General features: G+C 41.6%; 1 protein-coding gene across 1 annotated transcript in view; it reads right to left on the reverse strand.

Annotated features, from left to right (window-relative positions):
* otofa (otoferlin a) overlaps positions 1 to 22776 on the reverse strand; it is a 379834-nt gene that overhangs the window by 79877 nt on the left and 277181 nt on the right. Inside the window, exons 22-29 of the mRNA XM_078213737.1 lie at positions 22097 to 22213; positions 20571 to 20723; positions 18216 to 18405; positions 17806 to 17930; positions 15796 to 15930; positions 10385 to 10546; positions 5626 to 5745; positions 3881 to 4042 (exon numbers count right to left, since the gene is read on the reverse strand). Of these exons, the coding sequence (XP_078069863.1) occupies positions 3881 to 4042; positions 5626 to 5745; positions 10385 to 10546; positions 15796 to 15930; positions 17806 to 17930; positions 18216 to 18405; positions 20571 to 20723; positions 22097 to 22213 (1164 nt within the window). The remainder of the gene's footprint in view (positions 1 to 3880; positions 4043 to 5625; positions 5746 to 10384; positions 10547 to 15795; positions 15931 to 17805; positions 17931 to 18215; positions 18406 to 20570; positions 20724 to 22096; positions 22214 to 22776) is intronic.

The raw sequence follows: 22776 nt of genomic DNA on the forward strand, positions 1-22776 counted from the left end.
TCTAGATGGTAGCAGTTGTGGGTGCTTGTCTGAGAAGTTTTGGTGAGTTCCTCGTAGAGTGCATCTTGTAGATGGTATGCATTGCCGCTACTGTGCATTGGTGGTGGAGTGAGCGAGTGCTTGTGGGTGAGGTCCAATCAAGCAGGCTGCTTTGTCCTGGATTGTGTCAAACTTCTTTAATTTTGTTACAGCTGCGTTCATCCAGGCAAGTGGAGAGTATTCCATCACACTCCTGACTTGTGCCTTGTAGATGGTGGACAGGCTTTGCAAACGGAGGTGAATCACTCACTGCAGGATTCCTAGCCTCTGCGCTGCTCTTGTAGCCGTAGTATACATCTGGCTAGTCCAGTTCAGTTTCTGATCAATGGTAACCCCCAGGACATTGATAGTGGGGATTCAGTGATGGTAATGCCATTGAATGTCAAGGGGCGATGGTTAGATTCTCTTTTGTTGGAGATAATCATTGCCTGGCACTTAGGTGGCATAAATGTTATTTGCCACTTGTCAGTTCAAGCCTGGATATAGCCCAGGTCTTGCTGCTTTTGTACGTGGACTGCTTCAGTATCTGTGGAGTATCCAATGTTGTTGAACATTGTGCAATTATCCACTAGCATCCCCCCTTCTGACGTTATGATGGAAGGAAGGTCATTGATGAAGCAGCTGAAGATGATTGGGCCTAGGACACTACCCCAAGGAATTCCTGCACATCTGACCTTCAACAAACAGAACCATCTCCCTTTGTGCTAGGTATGACTCCAACCAGCAGAGAGTTCTCCCCCTGGTCTCCAATTTTTCTCAGACTCCGTGATGCCATATTCAGTCAAATGTTGCCTCGATGTTGCCTCCACTCTTACCTCATCTCTGGTTCTGTAATTTTGTCCATGTTTGAACAATGACTGTATTGAGATCAGGAGCTGAATGGCCCTAGTGGAACTGAGCTTTAGTGAGCAGGTTATTGCTAAACAAGTACCGCTCCATTGCACTGTTGATGACTCCTTCCACCACTTTACTGTTGATTGAAAGTAGACTGATTGGGTTGTAATTGGCTAGGTTGGATTTGTCCTGCTTTTTGTGTACAGGACAAACCTGGGCAATTTTCCACATTGCTGGGTAGATATCAGTGTTGTAGCTGTAATGGAACAGGGAGGCTAGGGGAGCGGCAAGTTTTGGAGCACAAGTCTTCAGTAATATTGATGGAATATTGTCAGGGCCCATAGCTATTGCAGTATCCAGTGCCTTCAGCTGTTTCTTTATAACTCATCGAGTGAATCAAATTGGCTGGCGTCTGTTATGCTGGGGACCTCCGGAAGAGGCTGAGAGATCCACACAGCACTTATGGCTGAAGGTTGTTGCAGATGCTTTAACCTTATCTTTTGCACTGATGTGCTGGGCTCCCCCATCATTGAGTTTGGGAAAATTTGTGGCGTCTCCTCCTCCAGTGAGTTGTTTAATTGTCCACCACCATTCATGGATGGATGTGGTAGGACTCCAGAGCTTTGATCTGATTTGTCTATTACTTGCTACTTATGAGTTTGGCATGCAAGCAGTCCTGTGCTGTAGCTTCATCAGGCTGACACCTAATCTTTTGGTGTGCCTGATGCAGCTCCTGGCATGTCCTCCTGCATTCACCATTGAACCAGAGTTGATCCCCTGGCTTGATCATAATGGGGGATATTCTGAGCCATGAGGTTACACATTGTGGTTGTATACAATTCTGCTGCCACTGCTGATGGCCCACAGCACCTTTTGGAAGCCCTGTTTCGAGTTGCTAGATCTGTTGGAAATGTATCCCATTTAGCACAGTGTAGTGTCACACTACACGATGGAGGCTAAGTATCCTCCATGCGAAGGTGAGACTTAATGTTCACAAGGACTGTGCAGTGGTCACTCCGACCGATACTGTCATGATACTGTCTGTGACAGGCAGGTTGGAGAGGATGAGGTCAAGTATGTCTTTCCCCTCTTGTTGGTTCCCTCACCACCTTCCACAGACCCAGTCCAGCAGCTATGTCCTTTAGGACTCAGCCAGCTCAGTAAGTAGTGGTGCCACTGAGCCATTCTTGGTGATTGCATCGCATCGCAGTCCCCCATCCAGGGTAAATCCTGCGCTCTTTCCAATTTATTGGATCTCAGTCATGGGTCATTGCTGGCCTTTGCCCTCTAAAAATAAACAAATATGAAAAGCGCTGGCAGCCCATTTCCCTGCAGTTTTGATGATTTATCAACTTGCTTGAGTGGTTAACTTTATGACAACGAGTCATAGCATATTTCCGGTGTGTCAATGAAGTGATAAAGCAACATTTCCCAGAGTGTCATTGATGGAATAGATGGAAAATTGTAAGCAGTGCATCTTTGAAGCTGCAAGCTTTAGTGGTACTTCCTAGATGTCCTGATTGCCTGAGGGATTGGGGAAATGTTTCCTACAGATTTTCTTGAAATTAGCCACAGGTTTTTCTTATCTTTCTGTTTTGCCCCCACTGGGAATTACTTCCTATTGAGGAAGGAGCTGCACCATCATAGGATGCGTATTTCTCTTATTCTTCTTGATATGTTCATAGTAAAGTGTGCAATTATGGGCATGAACAACTTGAATCACTAGTTTGCTATTTCATGTTTAAAATATGATGACTAAACTATGAATAATCCTTCCCTGCTATCATCTTGTTTATAATTATTCTTTGAAGCATAGAATCCATAGACTGCCCACAGTGCAGAAAGGGGCTATCCGGCCCATCGAGTCTGCACCAACTCTCTGACAGAGCGTCTTACCCAGGCCATATCCCCATATCCCCATGTATTTACCCGTTAATCCCCTTAACCTACACATCTTGGGTAAATCATAGAAATCATAGAAACCCTACAGTACAGAAAGAGGCCATTCGGCCCATCGAGTCTGCACCGACCGCAATCCCACCCAGGCCCTACCCCCATATCCCTACATATTTTACCCGCTAATCCCTCTAACCTACGCATCTCAGGACACTAAGGGGCAATTTTAGCATGGCCAATCAACCTAACCCCCACATCTTTAGACTGTGGGAGGAAACCGGAGCACCCGGAGGAAACCCACGCAGACACGAGGAGAATGTGCAAACTCCACACAGACAGTGATCCAAGCCGGGAATCGAACCCAGGTCCCTGGAGCTGTGAAGCAGCAGTGCTAACCACTGTGCTACCCTGCCGCCCTAAAGAGTTCTTCTTGAATTGGGTTTAGCTTGAAGAAACATGTTCAGGTTCTTGAAGGTGCCCAATTTGCTGCAGCAGTGGATCTGTGTCACCATCTTGTTGCCCACTGCTGTCTCTGTCTGTTGCTGTTAGACATGATGTGGAGATGCCGGCGTTGGACTGGGGTAAACACAGTAAGAAGTCTAACAACACCAGGTTAAAGTCCAACCAGGTTGGACTTTAACCTGGTGTTGTTAGACTTCTTACTGTGTTGCTGTTAGATCCAGGAGTTCCATATGGACAGGGCAACAATCTGTGTAAGGGACTTTAATGCAAAGCTAGTAAACAAGTTCAAATGACAATAACAAAACTAAAGGTAACTAAAGAGCAATTTACCAAGGCCAATCCACCTAACCTGCACATCTTTGGACAGTGGGAGGAAACCGGAGCACCTGGAGGAAACCCAAGCAGACACAGGGTGAACGTGCAGACTTCACACAGACAGTGACCCAAGGCTGGAATCGAACCTGGGTCCCTGGTGCTGTGGGGCAGCAGTGCTAACCACTGTGCCACAAAACAGGGAGGTGTTATGCTGAACTGATTAAAGGCAGATTTGTTGGCAGAAAATACTATCAGGCATAAAGCATAGGTCACCTGACTTACATGTCCCACGGTCATACGTAAATTATAGACAATTGCAGTAGTGAGTTCTTACCACTTCAAAATACTTGACCAAAGTGCTGAAATTTGGATTTTTCTTGTAGCTCTGAATAACCGCAGACTGCACACCCTTTCCAGCACATTCAATGTCAACTCGTGGTCTATCAACTTGTGCTAGATTCACACGCTTGAGATCTCTGAGACCCCAAAAGAGAATCTGCAAGGAATAAAAAGAGGAAAGTGCATCCATATCAACACAAACTAATATTTACAAGTCATGTTTTGCAGTTTGTATAAGCATAAGTTGTCCTGTAGTTCAAAATCAGAGTTTTTGCTGACTCAATATTCTATTTGATGTAATGTAGTTATCAGGCTTCTGTTTGAATGACATGTGAGATCTTCATTCAGTGCAAAGGAGAGGTCAAATACGCCTTTTAATATTTGGTGAACATTAGTGAATAACAAAATTAAGCACCTTTTTTTTGCCTTAAAAACTTCTATGCTCATATGTATCTTTTCCCATGGAGATTAGGTAGACAATGCTGCTCTTAATGCCTATTTGGAGGGAAGCCTGGACAGTCTCTGTCACTTGCCTCGTCTTTCTTCTGACAAGGCGCCTATATCTGCTTGGAGTGCTTTTTGAACAGCCTACCTGAGGAAGGGGCCTTAATTGTTGGAACAAACTCACATTCTACCACTTTATATCCTAGTACCCCAATATTCCAATGTGCCACACCATTTATCTTATTTACACACAGTCCTTGCCCAACATCCCCACCCTCACCACTAACTATATCACTCAGAAAAAGCATCTCCTTCTGTCTGACTTTTGCGCTGAATGCTGCCAGTTTGTTACAACAACCCAACCAGTACATCAGGGTCCTTCAGGATGACCTGTCACTCTTACCCATTCAAGCCTACTATGCAACAGGTGCACTCTAACTGCACTTGGGTCAAATAGTGATGAGCTGTAAATACTCAACAAACTTTAACCTGTGATTTTTCCATTTAATTATGATCTGGATTTTGTGGTTGTAATGATGGTAAGGCTGCCAGCACTCACCGCCATTACTCTGTCAAACTGACAGAAAATTCTGCCATCCACAGATGTGCAGCTAAACACAAAAGTTGCTGTCCGTGATATTCTGCTCCTCCACAGCGTAGACTGTTGCAAACTTTGCAGATGTAATCACTGGAGAATCAGTACTTTGCTGTGGACTTCGACCTTCTCATTATAAAAATTAATTGATATGTTAATGCTTGCTCCATCAGGTACAACTCATTTTTAGCAGTATACAAGCTCATCTTAACTCTCTGGTTCTGAAAAGTTATTTTTTTTCCCCAGAGTGGGGTTTCATTCCCTGCGAGGAACGATTGAAATGTGCATGATTTTTTAAATAATAAAAATCACTTCCCTTTTTCTTTTTTTACGAGTTTGGTTATGGTATTTCACCTTCTACTTTAATTCCATGTGTATGTCCCAATCGTAATTTTGTTCTTTGCACATTAATTAAACTGTGGTGAATTATTTCTGTTTGTTATGTTCTGCTCGGCAGTCTATGAGAATTCTTCAATGTGATTGGCTGATCAGTCTGCCTGCTGCCCGCATTGTTGCTCAATGCCAGAAGTGGTGACAAATTCAAAGTCATGTTGCCACAGTAAAATAAATCTATGCTCTAAATCTTAGCAGGCAACTTTTGTCAAGATTGGTTAGATGCATGTAGTATCCCTTTGCTTCTGACTGTAAAATCAGGGCAAATGTATTACTTTGTCTATGACAATGTGCCAACGGTTGCCTACCTCAATCCTGTACTTGCTCAACACAGGTCGAATTCCTTTAGGAACAGGGAGAATTGGACCACGTTCAGAGTCCGTTGGGCCATCAATTGGAGGCAGATTGTGCTTTCCAGAGGGAGGGATCTGTATTGAATGAATAAAAGTCTATGTAAATAATTTTTAAAAGGAAGATCTTAGGTTCCATCCTCCACCACCGCCCACCCTTATCTCACGGAATATGAATAGAAGATGCAGGCGTTGCAGTTCCCATATAGAGCACCGGATGAACAAAATCAATGAAAGATTTATATTGTCTATTAAATTGGAAGCAGTTCATGATCAAATCAATTTCCTCATCTCAAGTACACAAGACAACAACACAAATTGTCCCAAAAAACATCACCGAGTCACATGTATATAATGACATTGCGAGGTAAATCAAACATAGCACTTCTATTAACCCAAACAGGAAAAGTTGACCAACCCTTAAAAATAACATTGGATCTCACAACTGTGAACTGTATTATGGATTTCTTCATTTCTCAAAATCTTGACTTCCATCATCCCAAAGTGCAATGGCAGTGAGTGCTTGGGAACCTCATCATCTTGATGTTTTTATCCAAGTCACACCATCTTGACTTGGGTTGAGTGAGCAACCACTTGATTTCAGGGGGTGGCGGACAAGAGACAGCTAAGCAGAATTCTGGCAAACCCTGTGATATTGTGTACCTCTAGTCCAAGAAACATTTGATATGTTCTACATAAAAGACTATTGGTTACATTCAAAGCTGGGGAGGTTCAAGCTAAAGCATAGGGATGAATGAGAAACTGAAAGAGAGAAAAGGATGAACACTTGTTCAAAGTGTCAGATTGGGAATGAATTTGATGTTGGACTCCCGACTGTTTCTAATTTGCATCAATGTCTTAGTCAAATGGTCAAATAATAGCAAGCTAGGAGAGATAGTAGAATGTAAACACGTCTAATGGAATATGTTGAACAAAAATAGGTGCAGGCAAAATAATGGCAGACAAATGTAAAGAAAGAAAACTGCGACACATGAATGATTTTCAAAAAATCTAGAATGAAGTTCAAAGAGATGTAGCTGGCTATGTGTGATGCTTATCCTGTCCAACCAATGCAGAAAGGTTAACCAGAAAACTAATAGAATGATAAACTATTTAGTCAAAACAGTATAATTTGGGGAATTTGATATGCAGGACATGATTGGGCTCACAGTTTCTGGCTGTGGCCTTCTACCAATAACATTCCTGTGGGCAGCTGACTGGCCTTTCAATCTGGTTGGTTGTCAGGCAGGAAACAGAGTTAAAATTGATAATGAGTTCTTCTTGAATTGGGTTTAGCTTGAAGAAACATGTTCAGGTTCTTGAAGGTGCCTAATTTGCTGCAGCAGTGGATCTGTGTCACCATCTTGTTGCCCACAGCTGTCTCTGTCTGTTGCTGTTAGACATGATGTGGAGATGCCGGCATTGGACTGGGGTAAACACAGTAAGAAGTCTAACTACACCAGGTTAAAGTCCAACCAGGTTGGACTTTAACCTGGTGTTGTTAAACTTCTTACTGTGTGTGGTGAACCATCGTTGGTTCCCACTAGGTAGTACTGAGCCAGGGTCTGGCCAGTACTATGAGTATGTATATATGTTGCTGTTGGGGTTAGGGATGGGTTGTTCTACTTGTTGCTGTTGGGGTTAGGGTTGGGCTGTTACACCTGTATTATAGTTATTATGGTACATCCCAATCGGGCTCCGCCTCCTGGGAGAGGTATAAAGGTCACTGCTCTGTCTGGGACCCCTCAGTCTGGGATCGTGTACTATACATGGTAGCTTCGTTGTAATAGTAAATAAAAGCCTTTATTTCCTTGAGCATCTCAAGCCTCGTGTGTGATAATGCACATCACTGTGTTGCTGTTAGATCCAGGAGTTCCATATGGACAGGGCAACAATCTGTGTAAGGGACTTTAATGCAAAGCTAGTAAACAAGTTCAAATGACAATAATTATTATTTTTCTAATCTTTCTCCTTAATGGAAGCAAAGCTGCTCAGGTAGAACAATGTCACTGCTATTAAAGAGTGTGGAGGTATGAACATTAGTGCACGTAGCTCTTTACTCAAAATGTCATGGACCCGATACATGATTTCTAGAATAATCTGGTGCCTCTCCTTCCCATTAATCCGAAGTGATTAAAAGTATATCAAATTTTAAAATGTACAACTGTTTCAGATTCATTCTGCACTGGTGATGACTTCCATTGGATGCCACTGATCAAATAATGGAAACATTGCAGCATTTTAAGATATTCCTGTCTTATTTCAACAGAATTTTCTTACAAACATGAACAGGACAGAAATCACAATATCATTGTGTTTTTACATTCCACGTTTTTTTTAATGTATTATTTCACAAAATGAAGTCTTCGCTGGCTAGGCCAGCCTTTATTGCTCATCCCGAATTGTCCTTGAGAAGGTGGTGGTGAGCTGCCTTCTTGAACTGCTGCAGTTCATGTGGTGAAGCACATTATCTGCAGCCTTTCATCTTCAGGTGGGAGAGTGGGCAAATGAATAGCTGTTTCACTCCCTCATGATTTTAATAGCAGCATCAATCATGGAAAAGTGCTTTAGATAAAGACAGGGGATTGGACTCTCTGGCATTTGGGAATGATGTGGTTTTATTTCCAAGAAGGAATATAAGCTCCTTGATACTGTGGCTCCAGCTACTCCTCAACGGGTAGATTAATCACATGGTTCAAAACTGAACCATGCAGGTCATGAGGATTCCTGGTACATTTCCTGGTATTTACTGAATTGTCTGAACTTAACTGTGGTGGCATCAGATGCTGTAACTTGCTTCTGTATTACAAAGAACAAAGAACAACACAGCACAGGAACAGGCCCTTCGGCCCTCCAAGCCCGCGCCGCTCCCCGGTCCAGGATTGAATCCTGAATCCAGGATCCCCGCCCAATTTTCCAGCCTATCTACATACCAATATCCTATCCACCGAGCTGTCCCCCACAGCTACGATGCTTTGTTCATTACAACCTATTAACTCACCCCCACCCCCCCATTCCAGACCATGTGATCTCCAGGGAGAGGTGAAAACCCAGAGTGAAAAACCCCAGGGCCAATATGGGGAAAAAAAATATTCTTCTGTATACTCCATCAGAACATCAGGAAGGCCACTGAGTTGAAACTTTAACTCTGGCCCAGATTTTCATGAAGACAGAGAGACTTTCTGTCATGGCGAAAATTGCAGAAATGGCCAAAGTTTCTAAGTCCTACCTCTGAACATGGCTTTTCCCAACTGCACAGGGGTGGGCCTTGAGTCACGTCAGGATTCATGCAGACACAATTCATGAAGGCAGCTAGCCATTTAGGTCACCAGCTGCTTCCACAGACTTCCAATTTTTGTGCCCAGCTGCATGAGTCCCAATGTGCACAGAGCAGATCAGGTCAGAGGTGGTCTGAACTTGGTGGATTCATTTGGATAACTAGGCTAGTCCTTTGAAGAGGTAAGATTTCCCTTTGGATGGGGTCCTGGGAGACCTTTGGGAGAGTTAAAGCATTCCTTGGGATTGTTAAAAGAGAGCATAGTTATGTCCTCTTTTAAGCAAAAACCCGTTGAAGCTGTTGAGCTGTCAATTAATTATCTAGCTGTCAAGGACATAGCAAAGCTGTTAAAGCTGCCAAGGAACTGTCCAATGATACTAGGTGAGTTAGCATGGAGAAGGTAAAGGCAAAAGGGTGGTGGGGTGTGGGCATGGGTAGGCAGCAGTTAGCATTAAGTTGGCATAGGGGGTATGAGAGGCTATTTGGGAGGGTTGGCATAGCTTGACATTGATGGGGCATAGCGAGCATGTAGGAGTGTGAGCCAGAGGGCTGCTTTCATTTTATTCTTTTTAAAATTTATTTGAACATGGTGTTGGAACACAGCGGCGGGCTTTCCACATACTTATTCTGGGAGCACCTGTCTTGACTCCTCCTTCTGCCTCCCCTTCCCAACCAAAATTTCGACCTACAGACGGACATTTCTAAAGGTTGCATTTGCAGAGCTGGGAAATCTCCCATCTCTGCGCACCTGGCCTAGGTACAGAAGCCTGGGCCTCTATTTCCTCCCTCTACAGCTGCTGGTTGGCCTGCTGCCTATTTCCAGCAGTTCTGTTTTTAGTTTAGATTTCTAGTATCTGCAGTATTTTGCTTATGTCATGTGGTGATGCCATCCACCTGTGATTGCTTCTCAGTGATTGCTGTGGCAAAGTAGGTTTGTGAAGATCTCCACTGAGCAGAGGATTAGGCTTGAGACATTCAGTGAACGAGTTGGTGAATGAAGACTGACTATCATCTTTGTTGAGAGTGCAGGCAGCCACACCCCAGCACAAGCCATCATTTTTAGCTAATGAAGAATATGAGGAGAAGGGGTGAGAATAAGACTCAGCCATTTATCTTACAACCATGGATGGAAAAATAAAAACTGTGGGACATCATCCAGTCTGTGTAACCACATGGATCACAAACATCTGATAAACCGCAATAATATTTTTATTCAATCACTTGATTTTCCTAACATTAGTGAATAAACTACGAAGAGAATAACTCTTTTTCTTGATAGATCTGAAGAAAAATTTTGAAGAACTTTGAATCTGGCCAACTCAGGTTTGACTTTGGTCAGTATAGAACTCCTCATTGGTCTGCAAGTGTTCCATGATGACAATGAAAATAGGTAGACAGAAAGAGGCATTAAAGAAGTTATTTCCATATCTATAGCATTACCTGAAGAAGCTCAAAAGCAGCCAGCAAGTCTCCAGCAGTTGTATTCCCCCGGTAGATCTGATAATACTCGAGTTGTGGAGGAAAGCGAGGAGGGCAATATTCCTCCTCTGCCATCTTCACCACTGGCTTCGAAAATGTTCGACCAATGTACTCTGCTTTCCCCTGCAAGTGTAGGATTGTTAGCAACTACCTAACATAACTGAAGTATAAAGAAACACCCATTGCCACATAGGGTTTCCCAGATGTTCTTAGAACTTTAATGCTCAACATCAATCGATGTGAATTTGACAAGACTTTCTCAAAACAGGACTGAGCAATATTTCTGAATGGACCACAACATAATCCAATGTTAATTGCTTTCTGAATTAATTAGATTGCGTTTTTTGATTTGCACTATTGTTTCATCTGGGAATCCCTGCAATATAACATTGTCATTGAAGAAACATTTCTATTGCTTTTAGCTTCTATTCCTCTACAGTCAGGCTATAATTCTAGTGAGATCATCAAATTTTAGTTTCAAAATTGTTCTTACCGGATCCATGTCAAACTTTGATGGCTGTTTTGTTTGACGTAACATTGCATTCATAAGATGGGACATTTAATAACAGGGTTAATCGAAGTCACAACTTTCAGTAAAATGATCTGTATCTACTAATTCTCTAAGATCCTTTTCTAAGAAAAGAACACACAGAATTTTCCCAAAGAGAGTTCTTCCATTGGCTTACTTTTAGCAAATCATCTTCACAAATTAACTTTTAACTATATGATTCCTGGTTTCTTTGCTGCCTGCTTTATTTTGGGAGATTTGTCAAAGTAATGGCCCAGCCGTGACATTCGAATGAACAGCATAAACTGCAGATGACACACACTGTGCACTTGACCTGCTTCCTCTAATAAAACTAAAATAATTGAATTTCACACAAAAATTGACTTGAAGGATAAGCTGCACCATGTAGTCAATCTGAAATTTTCAATTCACATTGAGTTCCGAGGATTTTTGATTAAAAATTAATCTTTATGTTGTACGTAATAATTAGGCCAGGATTGTAAGTATTTTCCAAGAACAGTAATTTTACGGCACTGTAAGTCTCAATGGAATATTCTATTTGACAGCTTCAAAAGAGATATGCTTATGACATGCAAAACAGAAAATAAAACTATATTTTATAGATGATTAATTTCAAACTATGTGTAAGATTGCTATTCTTTAATATGCTCATTTAAGAAGTGCGAACTAGTCTTTAACATGATATTCTCAAAGAAAAGAAATTGGATTTCTTTATTTTCCTCCTTTTTCCACCAATCTTTCCCTGCTCCACCTTTTCCTGAAGACATTGACATTCTGCTAGACCAGAAAGCAATTTCTAGTAACTTATCCAAACAATTATTATGTGAGCTCAGATAAATAAATATTTGTCGGCACCTTGACTGAAGGGAGTATCACAGTTGAGCCATTTAAAGAATCAATGAATGGTTACAGCACAGAAGGAGGCCTTTCAGCCTGACGCATGCATGCTGCTTCACTATACGAGCAATTTAGTTAGTCCTACTCTTCTGCTCTTCCCTCGTAATTGTAGCCCTGCATTTGTTTTCTTCAGGTGTCTATCTAATTCCCTTTTGAAAGACATGATTGAATTTGCCTCTTCCACCCTCTCAGGTTGTGTGCTCCTGATTCTAGTCACTCACCGCATAAAGAAAAATATTCCTTTGGTCAGCTTTGCTTCTTTAGCCAATCACTTTAAATCTGTGTCCCCTCAGGTTCCTGGTGCTTCTGAACAATTTCTCTCTATCTACTGTATCTCGCTATCTACCTTCCTGTTTTTGAACAACTCTACCAAATCACTACTCAACCTCTCTCCTCCAAGGGGATTCTCCAATATATTCAGGTAAGTGAATATTCCCTGGAACCATTCTCAAATATGTTTTCTACACTGACTCTACAACCTTCACATCTGAATAAAGTGCCCAGAATTGGACACAATACTGCAGCTGAGATCAAGGTAATGTTTTATAAAGTTTCACCATAACTTCTATGCTTTTATACTCCATGCCTTTATTTAGAAAGCCCAGGGTCCAATTTACCTTTACAGCCACTTTCTTAACCTGCCCTGTCATGTTCCCTAGATCTCTCTGTTCCTGCAACCTCTGGAATTATAATCTTTAGCTTATACTGCCTCTCCTTGTTCTGCCTATCAAAATACATAATTTCATAATTCTCAGCATTAAATTCCATTTGCTGTGCATCTGCCCATTCCAGCAGCCTGACCATGTCCTCTGGAAGTCTATCATTATCCTCTCCATCGGTCACAATACTTGCAAGTTTTGTGTCATCATCAAATTGAAATTGTGCCCTCGACACCCAAATCAAGGTCATTAATATATATCAAGAGAAGCAATGATCCTGGTACTGACCCTGGGAAACCCCTTTGTATACCTTTCTCCAATCTAAAAAGCAAACATTCGCCATTGCTCTCTGTTTCCTGTCACTCAGCCAACTTTGTATCCATGATACCACTGTCCATTTTATACCATGGGATTTAACTTTGCTAGTGATGCGCGACAATCAAGCACGTGGAACAAGGCTTCGGCTATTGAAGGCTTTTATTAGCAAACAATGGAACTAACTAACACGAGTACACCAGTTCAGACTGGAGGGGTCCTGCCGGAGCAGAGGGTCTTATACCTCTCCTCCGGAGGCGGGGCCCCACCGGGATGTGCCATAATAACATTTACCACAGGTAAACACCCTAACCCAACAACATTATACAACCCCCACAGTGACAACACCCTAACCCAACAGTAACATAAGAACAACCCCCAGTGGTAACCAACGATGGTTCACCACAGCTAGCCATGCTTTCTTAAGGTCTATTGGAAGTCCATCTAGGACACATCACCAACATGATCCTCACCAGCCCTCTCTGCCAATCATGTTAAACACAATTTGCCTTTAACAAATCCATGCTGGTTTGCTTAATTAACCTGCAATTGTCCAAATGACTATTAATTTCTTCCTGCCAGTGGGTGCCCGATAGAATCCAGTCAGTGGTGTGATAGCTTCTTGATTGTTTCTTCATTCCAACCAAATAGATACTGTTTTTGACCCCAAGAAGATATCCTTCCTCTCCAACACTAATATTCTCCTTAATCAAAACTGCCATCCCACTTCTTTCTTGAACACCTTCACCGGAATTCTACCGCCCCGCCTGCCACCGAGTTGAAGTGGGCAAGGGTCAGACAATAGAAATATCCATTGACCTTAAGTGGGATTTTTCGGTCTCGGGTTGAACGAGGCAGTAAAATCCTCCCTCTTGTATCCAGGAACAGACATTTTTTGCGGCAGATCTCTATTATCACCACAACACCATACTCCCAAGTGCCAGGAGCACAACAAGATTACTTACCATGCTTTATGTATTTGCATGCATGCACATACTTGAATTATATCTTATTGCATTAGTCTGACTCCTGTGTAATGCCTTACTATTACTTACTCTTGTGCTAATTGTCTCTTCCAAACCTTTGTGCACACTGTTTCTTCTTTCGAATGCTACATCCTGGTTGCCAGGCATTTGCCAAATTATTTTGAACCATTGCCCACAGCACTAGAAAACTGAGGACATCATTCCCAGCCCTGCTGAGGTGCAACTTTTTGGTCTGCACAATTCCCACTTCCCCCAGAACAGGCCCTCATGTCCCAGGAATCTCCCTCTTGCACCATTTTCCCCAACCACACATTTTTATGCACTCTCTCCCTATTTCTACAATTACTCAGGACTAAGCTGGAGCTTACTGCTTTGAGGGCCTGCTTATTGATCTCTTGCCTAGCTCCCTAAAGTCTGCCTGCAGGACAGATTCCACTTCCATGTCATGCTCTATACCTGGACTAGGGATGGTTTCTTGTTTGATGGTGATGGAGGAGTAAGGGATGCGTTGGATTGAGAGTTTATGGATTATGGTGGTACATAAGTTCTGCTTCTACTGATGGTCCACAGTATTTACTGTTGCTGAGTTTTTGGCTGTTAGATCTGTTCTATGCTAGATCAATTCCAGAGTGCAGAGTGGTAGCAGTGAAACATCAGTCAAAACAAACAAGAACTGGCGCTAGGTTTTGGAAATTGGAGGGAAAATAAACAGAAACCACCTCCGGAATTTTACTGGCCCACCCGCCCTGGAATCGGGGCAGGCGAGGCTCACAGAACGGCATTCTCCATTGGCCTCGGGCACGATCTTACGAGCCCTGGGCAGGTGAGGCGGCAAAATTCTAGCACACATGTAAGGATTATCACTTTAAAGGGGCAATGAAAGGCAAAGTATTAACTCAGTTCCAGTTTACAGAACTATCTGTGATTACACACAACACACAGGAGTGGACTTAAAGATGCAGTGCAGTTTTCAGTTGGATTATGATGAGAAAATAATGGATAAACATTTTTACTGTTGCATCTTTTATATTAAGCTGCCTAATCTACTGAAATTCTGCTCTAAAGCTACTCAAATCACAACTAGCCTGAACAATGCAAACTCTACTTATCCCATCATACACAAGGCATCCAGCAATAAAAAAAAGTTAGTGGAAATAAAGCAGAAACATACAGTCAGCCTTCACTTAACATCCAAATTATTTATAGTCAGATGTTAATGTTACATTAATTGCATTGTTAAGGTTAAAGATAAGCAGGTGGAGGATATTGATTCATTAAGTATCTGAAGTGCATATAAAAAGGGATGGCTGGGAAGCTGGTAGGAAGGACGCAGAGATATGTTTTCTGTGAATAAACCTACTAATAAGGAAAAGGATGTGTGTCTAGTTTCATACTTCATCATCAGATTGGGGTCCATTTAACATGGGGGAAATTGAAACTTATAAGGAGCAAAGATTGAACCATAGGGATCTTAAAACACAACATTCTCAGTTCTAGAAACAGATTGGTATCAGTTTCCCAATCCAAAGTTATCTTTCCTATATATATGTTTAACATGGTGAATTTAATCAGAGTTGTCTGTTGAACCATTTTGCAAAGTATTATATAGTCACACTAAATTCCATTGCTGGACGGACTGGGGTGAGGGAGGCAGGTGGTGTGGGGCTATTACTGTCTATCTCTGTTAATGCTATACATATTCTGTTAATTGTTCTTAAAGGCACCTTGGTGCTTTATGAAGAAGTCCGTGATTTTCACACATTCCTAATTTCTCAGCTGAGCATCACTGTGTGAAAAGCAGAAATCTTCTAGAAGGGGTAGCAGTAAAATAAGTTGAAAGTAGCTGCTATGTCGATCAGTTTCAAGGATATTTCAATTGTAAAATTCCCAGACAGATATTGTTTAAAATATTGATACACAAATTGATTAAAAAACTAGAATTTTGAACTGTTTGGCTGAAAAATACAGTCAGTTAGGACTCCTTACCACAGTGTCCTGGTCATAAATTTCAATGACCACAATGGGAGGGTCATCTCTAAGTTCCTGTGCTTCGCCATATAGCTCAATGTTGTCAAACACCAACAACTGGTCCCAGGTAGGACATAGAGTCTCCTGTAAAACCTGTTGATAACAGATTAATGAAACAAATCAGAAACCTGAGACTACATTGTTTCCATGTTAATGATTTAATTTCCTGTCAACATCCTGGGAGTTAACATTGACCAGAAACTAAACTGTATTAGCCATACAAAGACTGTAACTACAAGAGCAGCCAGAGGCTGGAAATTCTATTGTAACTTATCTCCTAACTCCCCAAAGCCTGTCCACGATCTACAAGGCACAAGTCAGGAGAGTGATGGCATACTCTCTAATTGCCTGGATAAGGGTAGCTCTAACAAACTCAAGAGGCTCGACACCAACCAGAACAAAGCAGCCCGCTTGATTGGCATCCCGTCCATCAACTTAAACATTCACTCCCTCCACCACTAACACACAGTAGCAGCAGCATGTACCATATACAAGATACATGGCAGGAACTCAGCAAGGCTTCTTTGAAAACACCTATCAAACCCACAACTTCTACTACCTTGAAGATCAAGGGCAGTAGATGGATTGGAATACTATCATCTGCAAGTTCCCCTTACAAGCCTCACACCATCTTGATTTGGAACTATACAGTTGTTCCTTCACTGTCACTGGGTCAAAATCCTAGAACTCACTCCCTTAAAGCACTTTGGGCTTCAGCAGTTCAGCAAGGCAGCTCACCACCACCTTCTCAAGGGCAATTAGGGATGGGCAATAAATGCTAGCTCAACCAGCGACACCCACATTCTGTGCAAGAATTTTTTAAAATCTGTACTTCTCTCCAACTCTGCCACCCCTTTGGCTGAGCTTAAAGTCTACAGGGTATCTGAGACACCTAGCTCTCATATGTACCTGGTAAAATTGCGAAGAAATAATGGAAAGGAACTTGAAGCAGCACAGTCTGTAGGAAAAGTTAGTGGGGCACGGTTGTTGTGAGTATCCCAAATTCATTAAAAAAACCTCATATGAAACCATGCCCTACCGTGAATCTCCACTGAGGTAAAGTTACAGAAGATTAGTTTATATTCTTTAAGTAAATAAACAGGACACAAGTCTCCTTTCACTTAGAACAGGCTTCCCTGTCTCTACAATGCTCATCTTGAGCTGTTATGGACTGTTTATCTAGTCCTTTAGGGATAGAGCTCACTTATCTGAATACAGAAAACATCAACAGAGATTGAAAGGAACACAGGCTTATGCCCCCTCCATCCCAGCTATGTGTAGGCTTAAGATCAGGTTTAATAATCTAAAACCAGGCAGCTCCCTGTTACTGCATTCTGATGCCTCCTGAACTGCATGATTTCTATCAAATATTTGTTGGACATTTTCCTTTAGTGTGGTGGAAAAGCCAATGCAAGACAGCTCAGAGTCCTATAATCATTGCCAATGGCTGAATCCTGATGCCAGGTAAGAAACTTTGGCAAAGAGGCATATTTGTTATCAAGCTGACACCCCTCTTAAGGTGCTTTATAAAAATATTTTCTTGGAATGTGGGCATCAATGGCTAGGTCAACATTAATTGCCCATTTCTAATTGCCCTCGAGGAGGTGATGGTTATCCACCTTCTTGAACCCCTGCACTCCATATGGTGTAGATACACATGCAGTGCAGTTAGAAATGGAGTTCCAGCTTTCACCAAGTATCAAATTACAATGGGCCATTCTTTCCTGCAATTATTTTCTCTTTTGGTTCCATAAATATTTCCAGTAACTTTGCCCAAGTCTTCCCTTTGTGGGAACATCTCATCTGCACTTAGTAACGACCCCAATGACATGTCCATAGCTGCAATAGGGTATTCTCAATGGGAGTTCATTGATAAATTGCATCTGCTGGTATTCACAATGGAACAAGTGTTACGTTGGAACATTCCTTTGATAGAAACAGGTCCCATTTGGGTTGTGCGGTAATTACCTCAGTGCATTGGCTTTGTGTGGAGAAGAAGACACGGGCGAATGGGTCCGAGAGGCCACTGCTGTCTGCAGCACACAGGCTACGTGCTTGGTACATGTGAACTCTTAGCTGGAAAAGCTGCTTCTCTGTTTTGGCAAACAAAAGATCCCACTAGGAATTAAAACTTTGCTCAAGGTAAGTAAATTAAATTCTATTATTTTCACTGGCTAAACATTCAAACATCATTATGGACCGTCCTTCTTGGAAGAATTTCATACCTTGACAGGAGCAATGATACTTTTGAGTAGAAACATTTTTCACACAGTATAATATAACTCTTTAATTCTTTTCCTCCAATTAATCATTTGATTTATACACTAGAATCTGAATACTGCGCTGATTAATAATATGTTTTCATAATCAGTACTTACTGATGTAGGTCAGACTTATAGGAGGGAAGGACTGCAATCCCTGACCCTTTACTGCTTTGTTCTCTTCATATCCACTGGGCAGGCCACTCAGGAAATCCTTCCGTTGCTTATTTAATCCCAACCAAAAGTAAACCTCTATTTTAGATTGAACTGTCCATCCTGCGGTGCCAAAGCCTCGCTTTCCAGGAAGCTGTTAACAAAATAACTGTTATTTAACACAATCTAAACAGAGGTAAAAATTCTTCATAAATTTTGCACAGTAGTGACTTTGGGAAGGAACGTACATTCTTGAAATATGCTTCATGAAACTCTTGTTGGATAACAATCATTTTTGTCAGACAGTTTTATACACACTTTGAGCACTGTCCTATTTACAAAGAGTGCACTTACATTTAAGTTATCACCAAGATGACAGAAATGGAATAGTAACAACACGATTAGGATGCATAAGTGACAGTTAAGCAAGGATTTATTATTGTATTGGGTCCTGTATTACTAGAAGCTGAAAATGTATCACTGTGGCTGAGTACGGTAAAAAGAAGCACTCGGTTCTCAGTGAGAAACTGGGTATCCATTTCTCAACCCGACACTCCTTCAGCGGACTACATTCACATTGCTGATATTATATAATAACACGTGAGTGTCTAACGTTCAAAGGTGGATTGACACAGGAAAGAAAATGTGCACTAATAAATCAGTTTCAGGGACAATTTTGTGGAATTGTACAGCACAGGAGGAGGCAATGCGACCTACTGCATCTATACTGGCTCTGGGAAAGATGGTCTATTGCGTTCCATTCCCCCGCCATTTTCTTTCTCAAGTATTTATCCATTTAAGTGTAATGACAATATGTTCCAATTGGAGAGCATTATCATGCACCTGTTTATCCTAGACCTTATCCTAGGTCTGCCAAGGATATTGGCCACAGTCATGTAATGGGTAGAATCAAGAAATAAGAAAGAATGTACATTTACATAGCACATTTCACAACTTCAGAACATCCCAATGCACACTGGTCAATGAAACAATCTTCAAAGTGTTGTTAGTCACTGTTGTAATATTGGGAAATGCAGCAAACAACTTGGACACAATAAGGATCCACAAACAGCAATAGGATTCATGGCGAGATAACCCATTTTAATGATGTTGCTTGAGGGATAAGTATTTTCCAGGGCAGAGGGAGAACCCTCCTGCTAAGTAATGACTACATATGTGTCATAGTGACAGTCATGGAATGGCTACAGTTTTGCAATAACAATGGCGGTGTTATGGCAATAGTAGTGTGAGAAATGGTTACAGTAGTGTATTGGCTACAGTCATGTAATAGCAGCAATTGCAGAATGGTGACAGTTGGGTGAATAATGCCTACAATAATACAATAACTGAAGAAGTGCAATGCAATCCAAGCCAAGAAACATGGTTCTCTTTGGGATGGTTAAATTGCTCTCAAAGGGGCCATAACTCTTTTTCTTTCTTTAAATTCGTAATGATCGAGTTTATACATTCCTCTTGAGCAGGCAATTAATCCTGTGGTTCAGGATTTGATCCACCTTTACTTGCAAATTTTTTCCTCTACAGCAATTCAATCTCTGCAACTTTTGATGTTGAATCTATTAGCATGAGAACTAAATCATTCAATTTTATCTGCATCCATTCTAATATTCGCATTCCGAATCAGAAAATCATTGTTTTAAAAATATTTTTGATGATTGCAGCTTATAAATTGCTCTGAATGTAGGTCCCATGACATAACAAAACAAGGAATTAGACTGAAATTGCAGCAGGACACAAGTATTTTAAATTTATGCTTATAACATGAATGCTACGGATGTTGCTGTACTTATTATTCATTACTAGTTGCGCTTGGTTTCCTTCTTGCAATCCTTCTGCCTTTCTACTGAGTGATGATCCTAGTATATTACTTCTGAGTTTGGAATCCTGTTACACTCTTTCCGAGTTTGTGATCCTGAAGTCCGACTGCTGCACTTGTGATCGTATAAGGGGGGGATTTTAACCCATTCTATCTGCTGCGCTGAATGCTCCTACAGGCTCCACAAGGAAGTCTTGGCCTCTGCTTCCCTGGGCTACCTCATCACCCCAACCACTAAGTGGGTCCACCTTCGCAGTTTAATTGTGCGCGTGGATGGCCTCTGCACCCTGCAAATTTAGGTCGGCAACTGGGCTGTGGGAAGTGAATGAAGCCCAGTCATTATGATTGGTCAAAGTCTCCCATGGAGCCACATGTTCCAGAAGGCCAGCAGCTCTCCTGAGTTGATGTCCAGGAGGTCAAATCTACACTATTATCCTTTCAATAGAATAACAGCTGTAGAGGTTCACCAGGTGAGATCATATTACCTTTAGGAAGACAGTCTTAACTTTGCCACAATCTTTGCCTGTTTCTTCATCCACTATTGAGTAGAGAATATCTTTGGATTGAATACGAGCATATGCAATCCGCTTGTTGTTGCTCAGCATCCAGATGAATATTTCAGGGATGCTGTGCTGAGGCTGCAAATGGAATCCAGAATTAGTCAAGACATTGAAAGAAGTAACCTCCTCAGTAATGATAGGGGGATGAGGGATGGGAAGGCTGGGTTAATGCATTCAGGTAGAAACAAGATTAGAGAGCTGAATGGTATGATCAATAGAATAAAACATAGTCACTTGTTAGTACAGAACTTGAGCAAAACTCATCTGATGCAAGAATACCAAATTTCAAAGGGAGCAACAACTTAAACTGCATGAGAAAAGTTTATTGGCAGGTCAACTCTGATTGATCAAGGTAATTGCTAAACAATCCAGGGTGCACTAAGAATTACACTAGCAACCAATTTACAGTTATCAGTTGGGCTTGCAATGTCACTCACTTTTGCTTGCTAGAAGCTATATATATTCACATATTTTCTTTGTTCTCCAGAGGGATATGGTCCCCGGAAGGGTAGGGGGTTTTAGTTCAGTCGCGCAGCAAGGTTGGTGCAGGCTTGGAGGGCCGAAGGGCCTGTTCCTGTGCTGTAATTTTCTTTGTTCTTTGTATAAGATGGGACCAATGCAGATAAAAGGAACATGTCCAGGCATTGCACTTTTTTTGAATTGAACAAAAGCATGGGAGACAACAGTTCCCTGGTGCATTCTCTTTGGCAATATCTCAACTAATCAGAATGGACTTGCCAGCCAATGGCAAGTTGAGAAGGAAAATGCCATCATCCTTAATGTTTCCCATTAATGTTGGATGCCATGCCAAAAGCCGGGAATATCAATTTCTAGCCCCTGATATCTGAGGCATTTATGACAGATCAGTAAATTAACAAAGTGAGTACCTGAGGCTCACAGAACGGCAAGGAATCATTCAATCCTTGGCCTATGCTGAACCATTGGGTGTTCATTGAGACAACAGTAGGGACCAACAACTGGCAGCAATGTTTTTGTGTTAGAGTGGAGAATAAGTTTGCATCCCCAAATACTGTCTCGTAATCCCTGCTGGAAAATCTTGGAATGTGTGCCGGATTAGGGCATGGTTGTATTTAAACTGTGATCACCTATTACGATAAAGACAGTGTGATACTGCGATCAGTGCTCATGGAGCTGCACCTTTGAAAAGAATCGCTACCTTGAAAATAGGAAACGAGAAGCAGAGAAGGAAGAGGAAGACAGGAATAGCGGGGGAGTAAAGGGACCAAGGGAATGGGAGGTGAGAAGGTTTGTAACAAAGGTCGTATGAAGATAATCTTTACATGTATTTTCTACATTTATTCCTTAACAAAGTTACTAGGAATTAATTTCTCCGAATAAAATTCTACAGTATTACTCCATGTTCCATGGAGGGGTACTCGGCTAGTGCACAAACCACCTTTGTACATTCCGCATGCAAGTTAACCTCTTACCTCATCAGTCATAAAGCGAAGTTTATGCAGAAAGACGTGGACCTGTTTCATTTTGTCCTTTAGTGTGTTTTTCTTCACCTGGGTCCTCATTGTCTTTGCTTGCTGTGCCATGTTCTCCTGTATTTAGACGTATGTTCAAGAGTTTAGTGAAAATATTACAATGGACCTTTTGTAACTGTTATTTTGTCTCCAGAAAAGGGATTGGAATGTACAGTCCTCATGTTGCTTATTACATTTGTTTTTGTCTCTGGTTTCCACACTACAAATTTCATAACAGTCCTTCTAGAGCTTTAGTTATTGACAACTATTATTTATGAACCAGCAGTAATACTTATTTGAGAAGGCATTGTGGTATTATTAAAGCAAGTTACTCTACACTGAATATATTCCACTTCCCAGGAGCCAAATGTAAGTGGTGCAGTCACCGACAGACACTCAGTTATATTCTGTGAGGTTTGGTAGGGATGGGAGGACATGCTTTTAAAATAATTTTACATTGAAACTCGGCTGGACACAGCAATTAGTAAGAAAACTCATTAACCAGAGACAACAACATGATTTTTGCTGCAAATGATTTGCTGTTGCTTGAATCCACTCAGGAACTATTGTTCGCACGGTCACTGGGACTGCTTGTACAAAATATATGTACTTAGATCATAGGATTAGTTGGCCATTTAGCC

The sequence above is a fragment of the Mustelus asterias genome, chromosome 5, assembly GCF_964213995.1.
Source record: "Mustelus asterias chromosome 5, sMusAst1.hap1.1, whole genome shotgun sequence".
In the NCBI taxonomy this organism is placed as follows: Eukaryota; Metazoa; Chordata; class Chondrichthyes; order Carcharhiniformes; family Triakidae; genus Mustelus; species Mustelus asterias.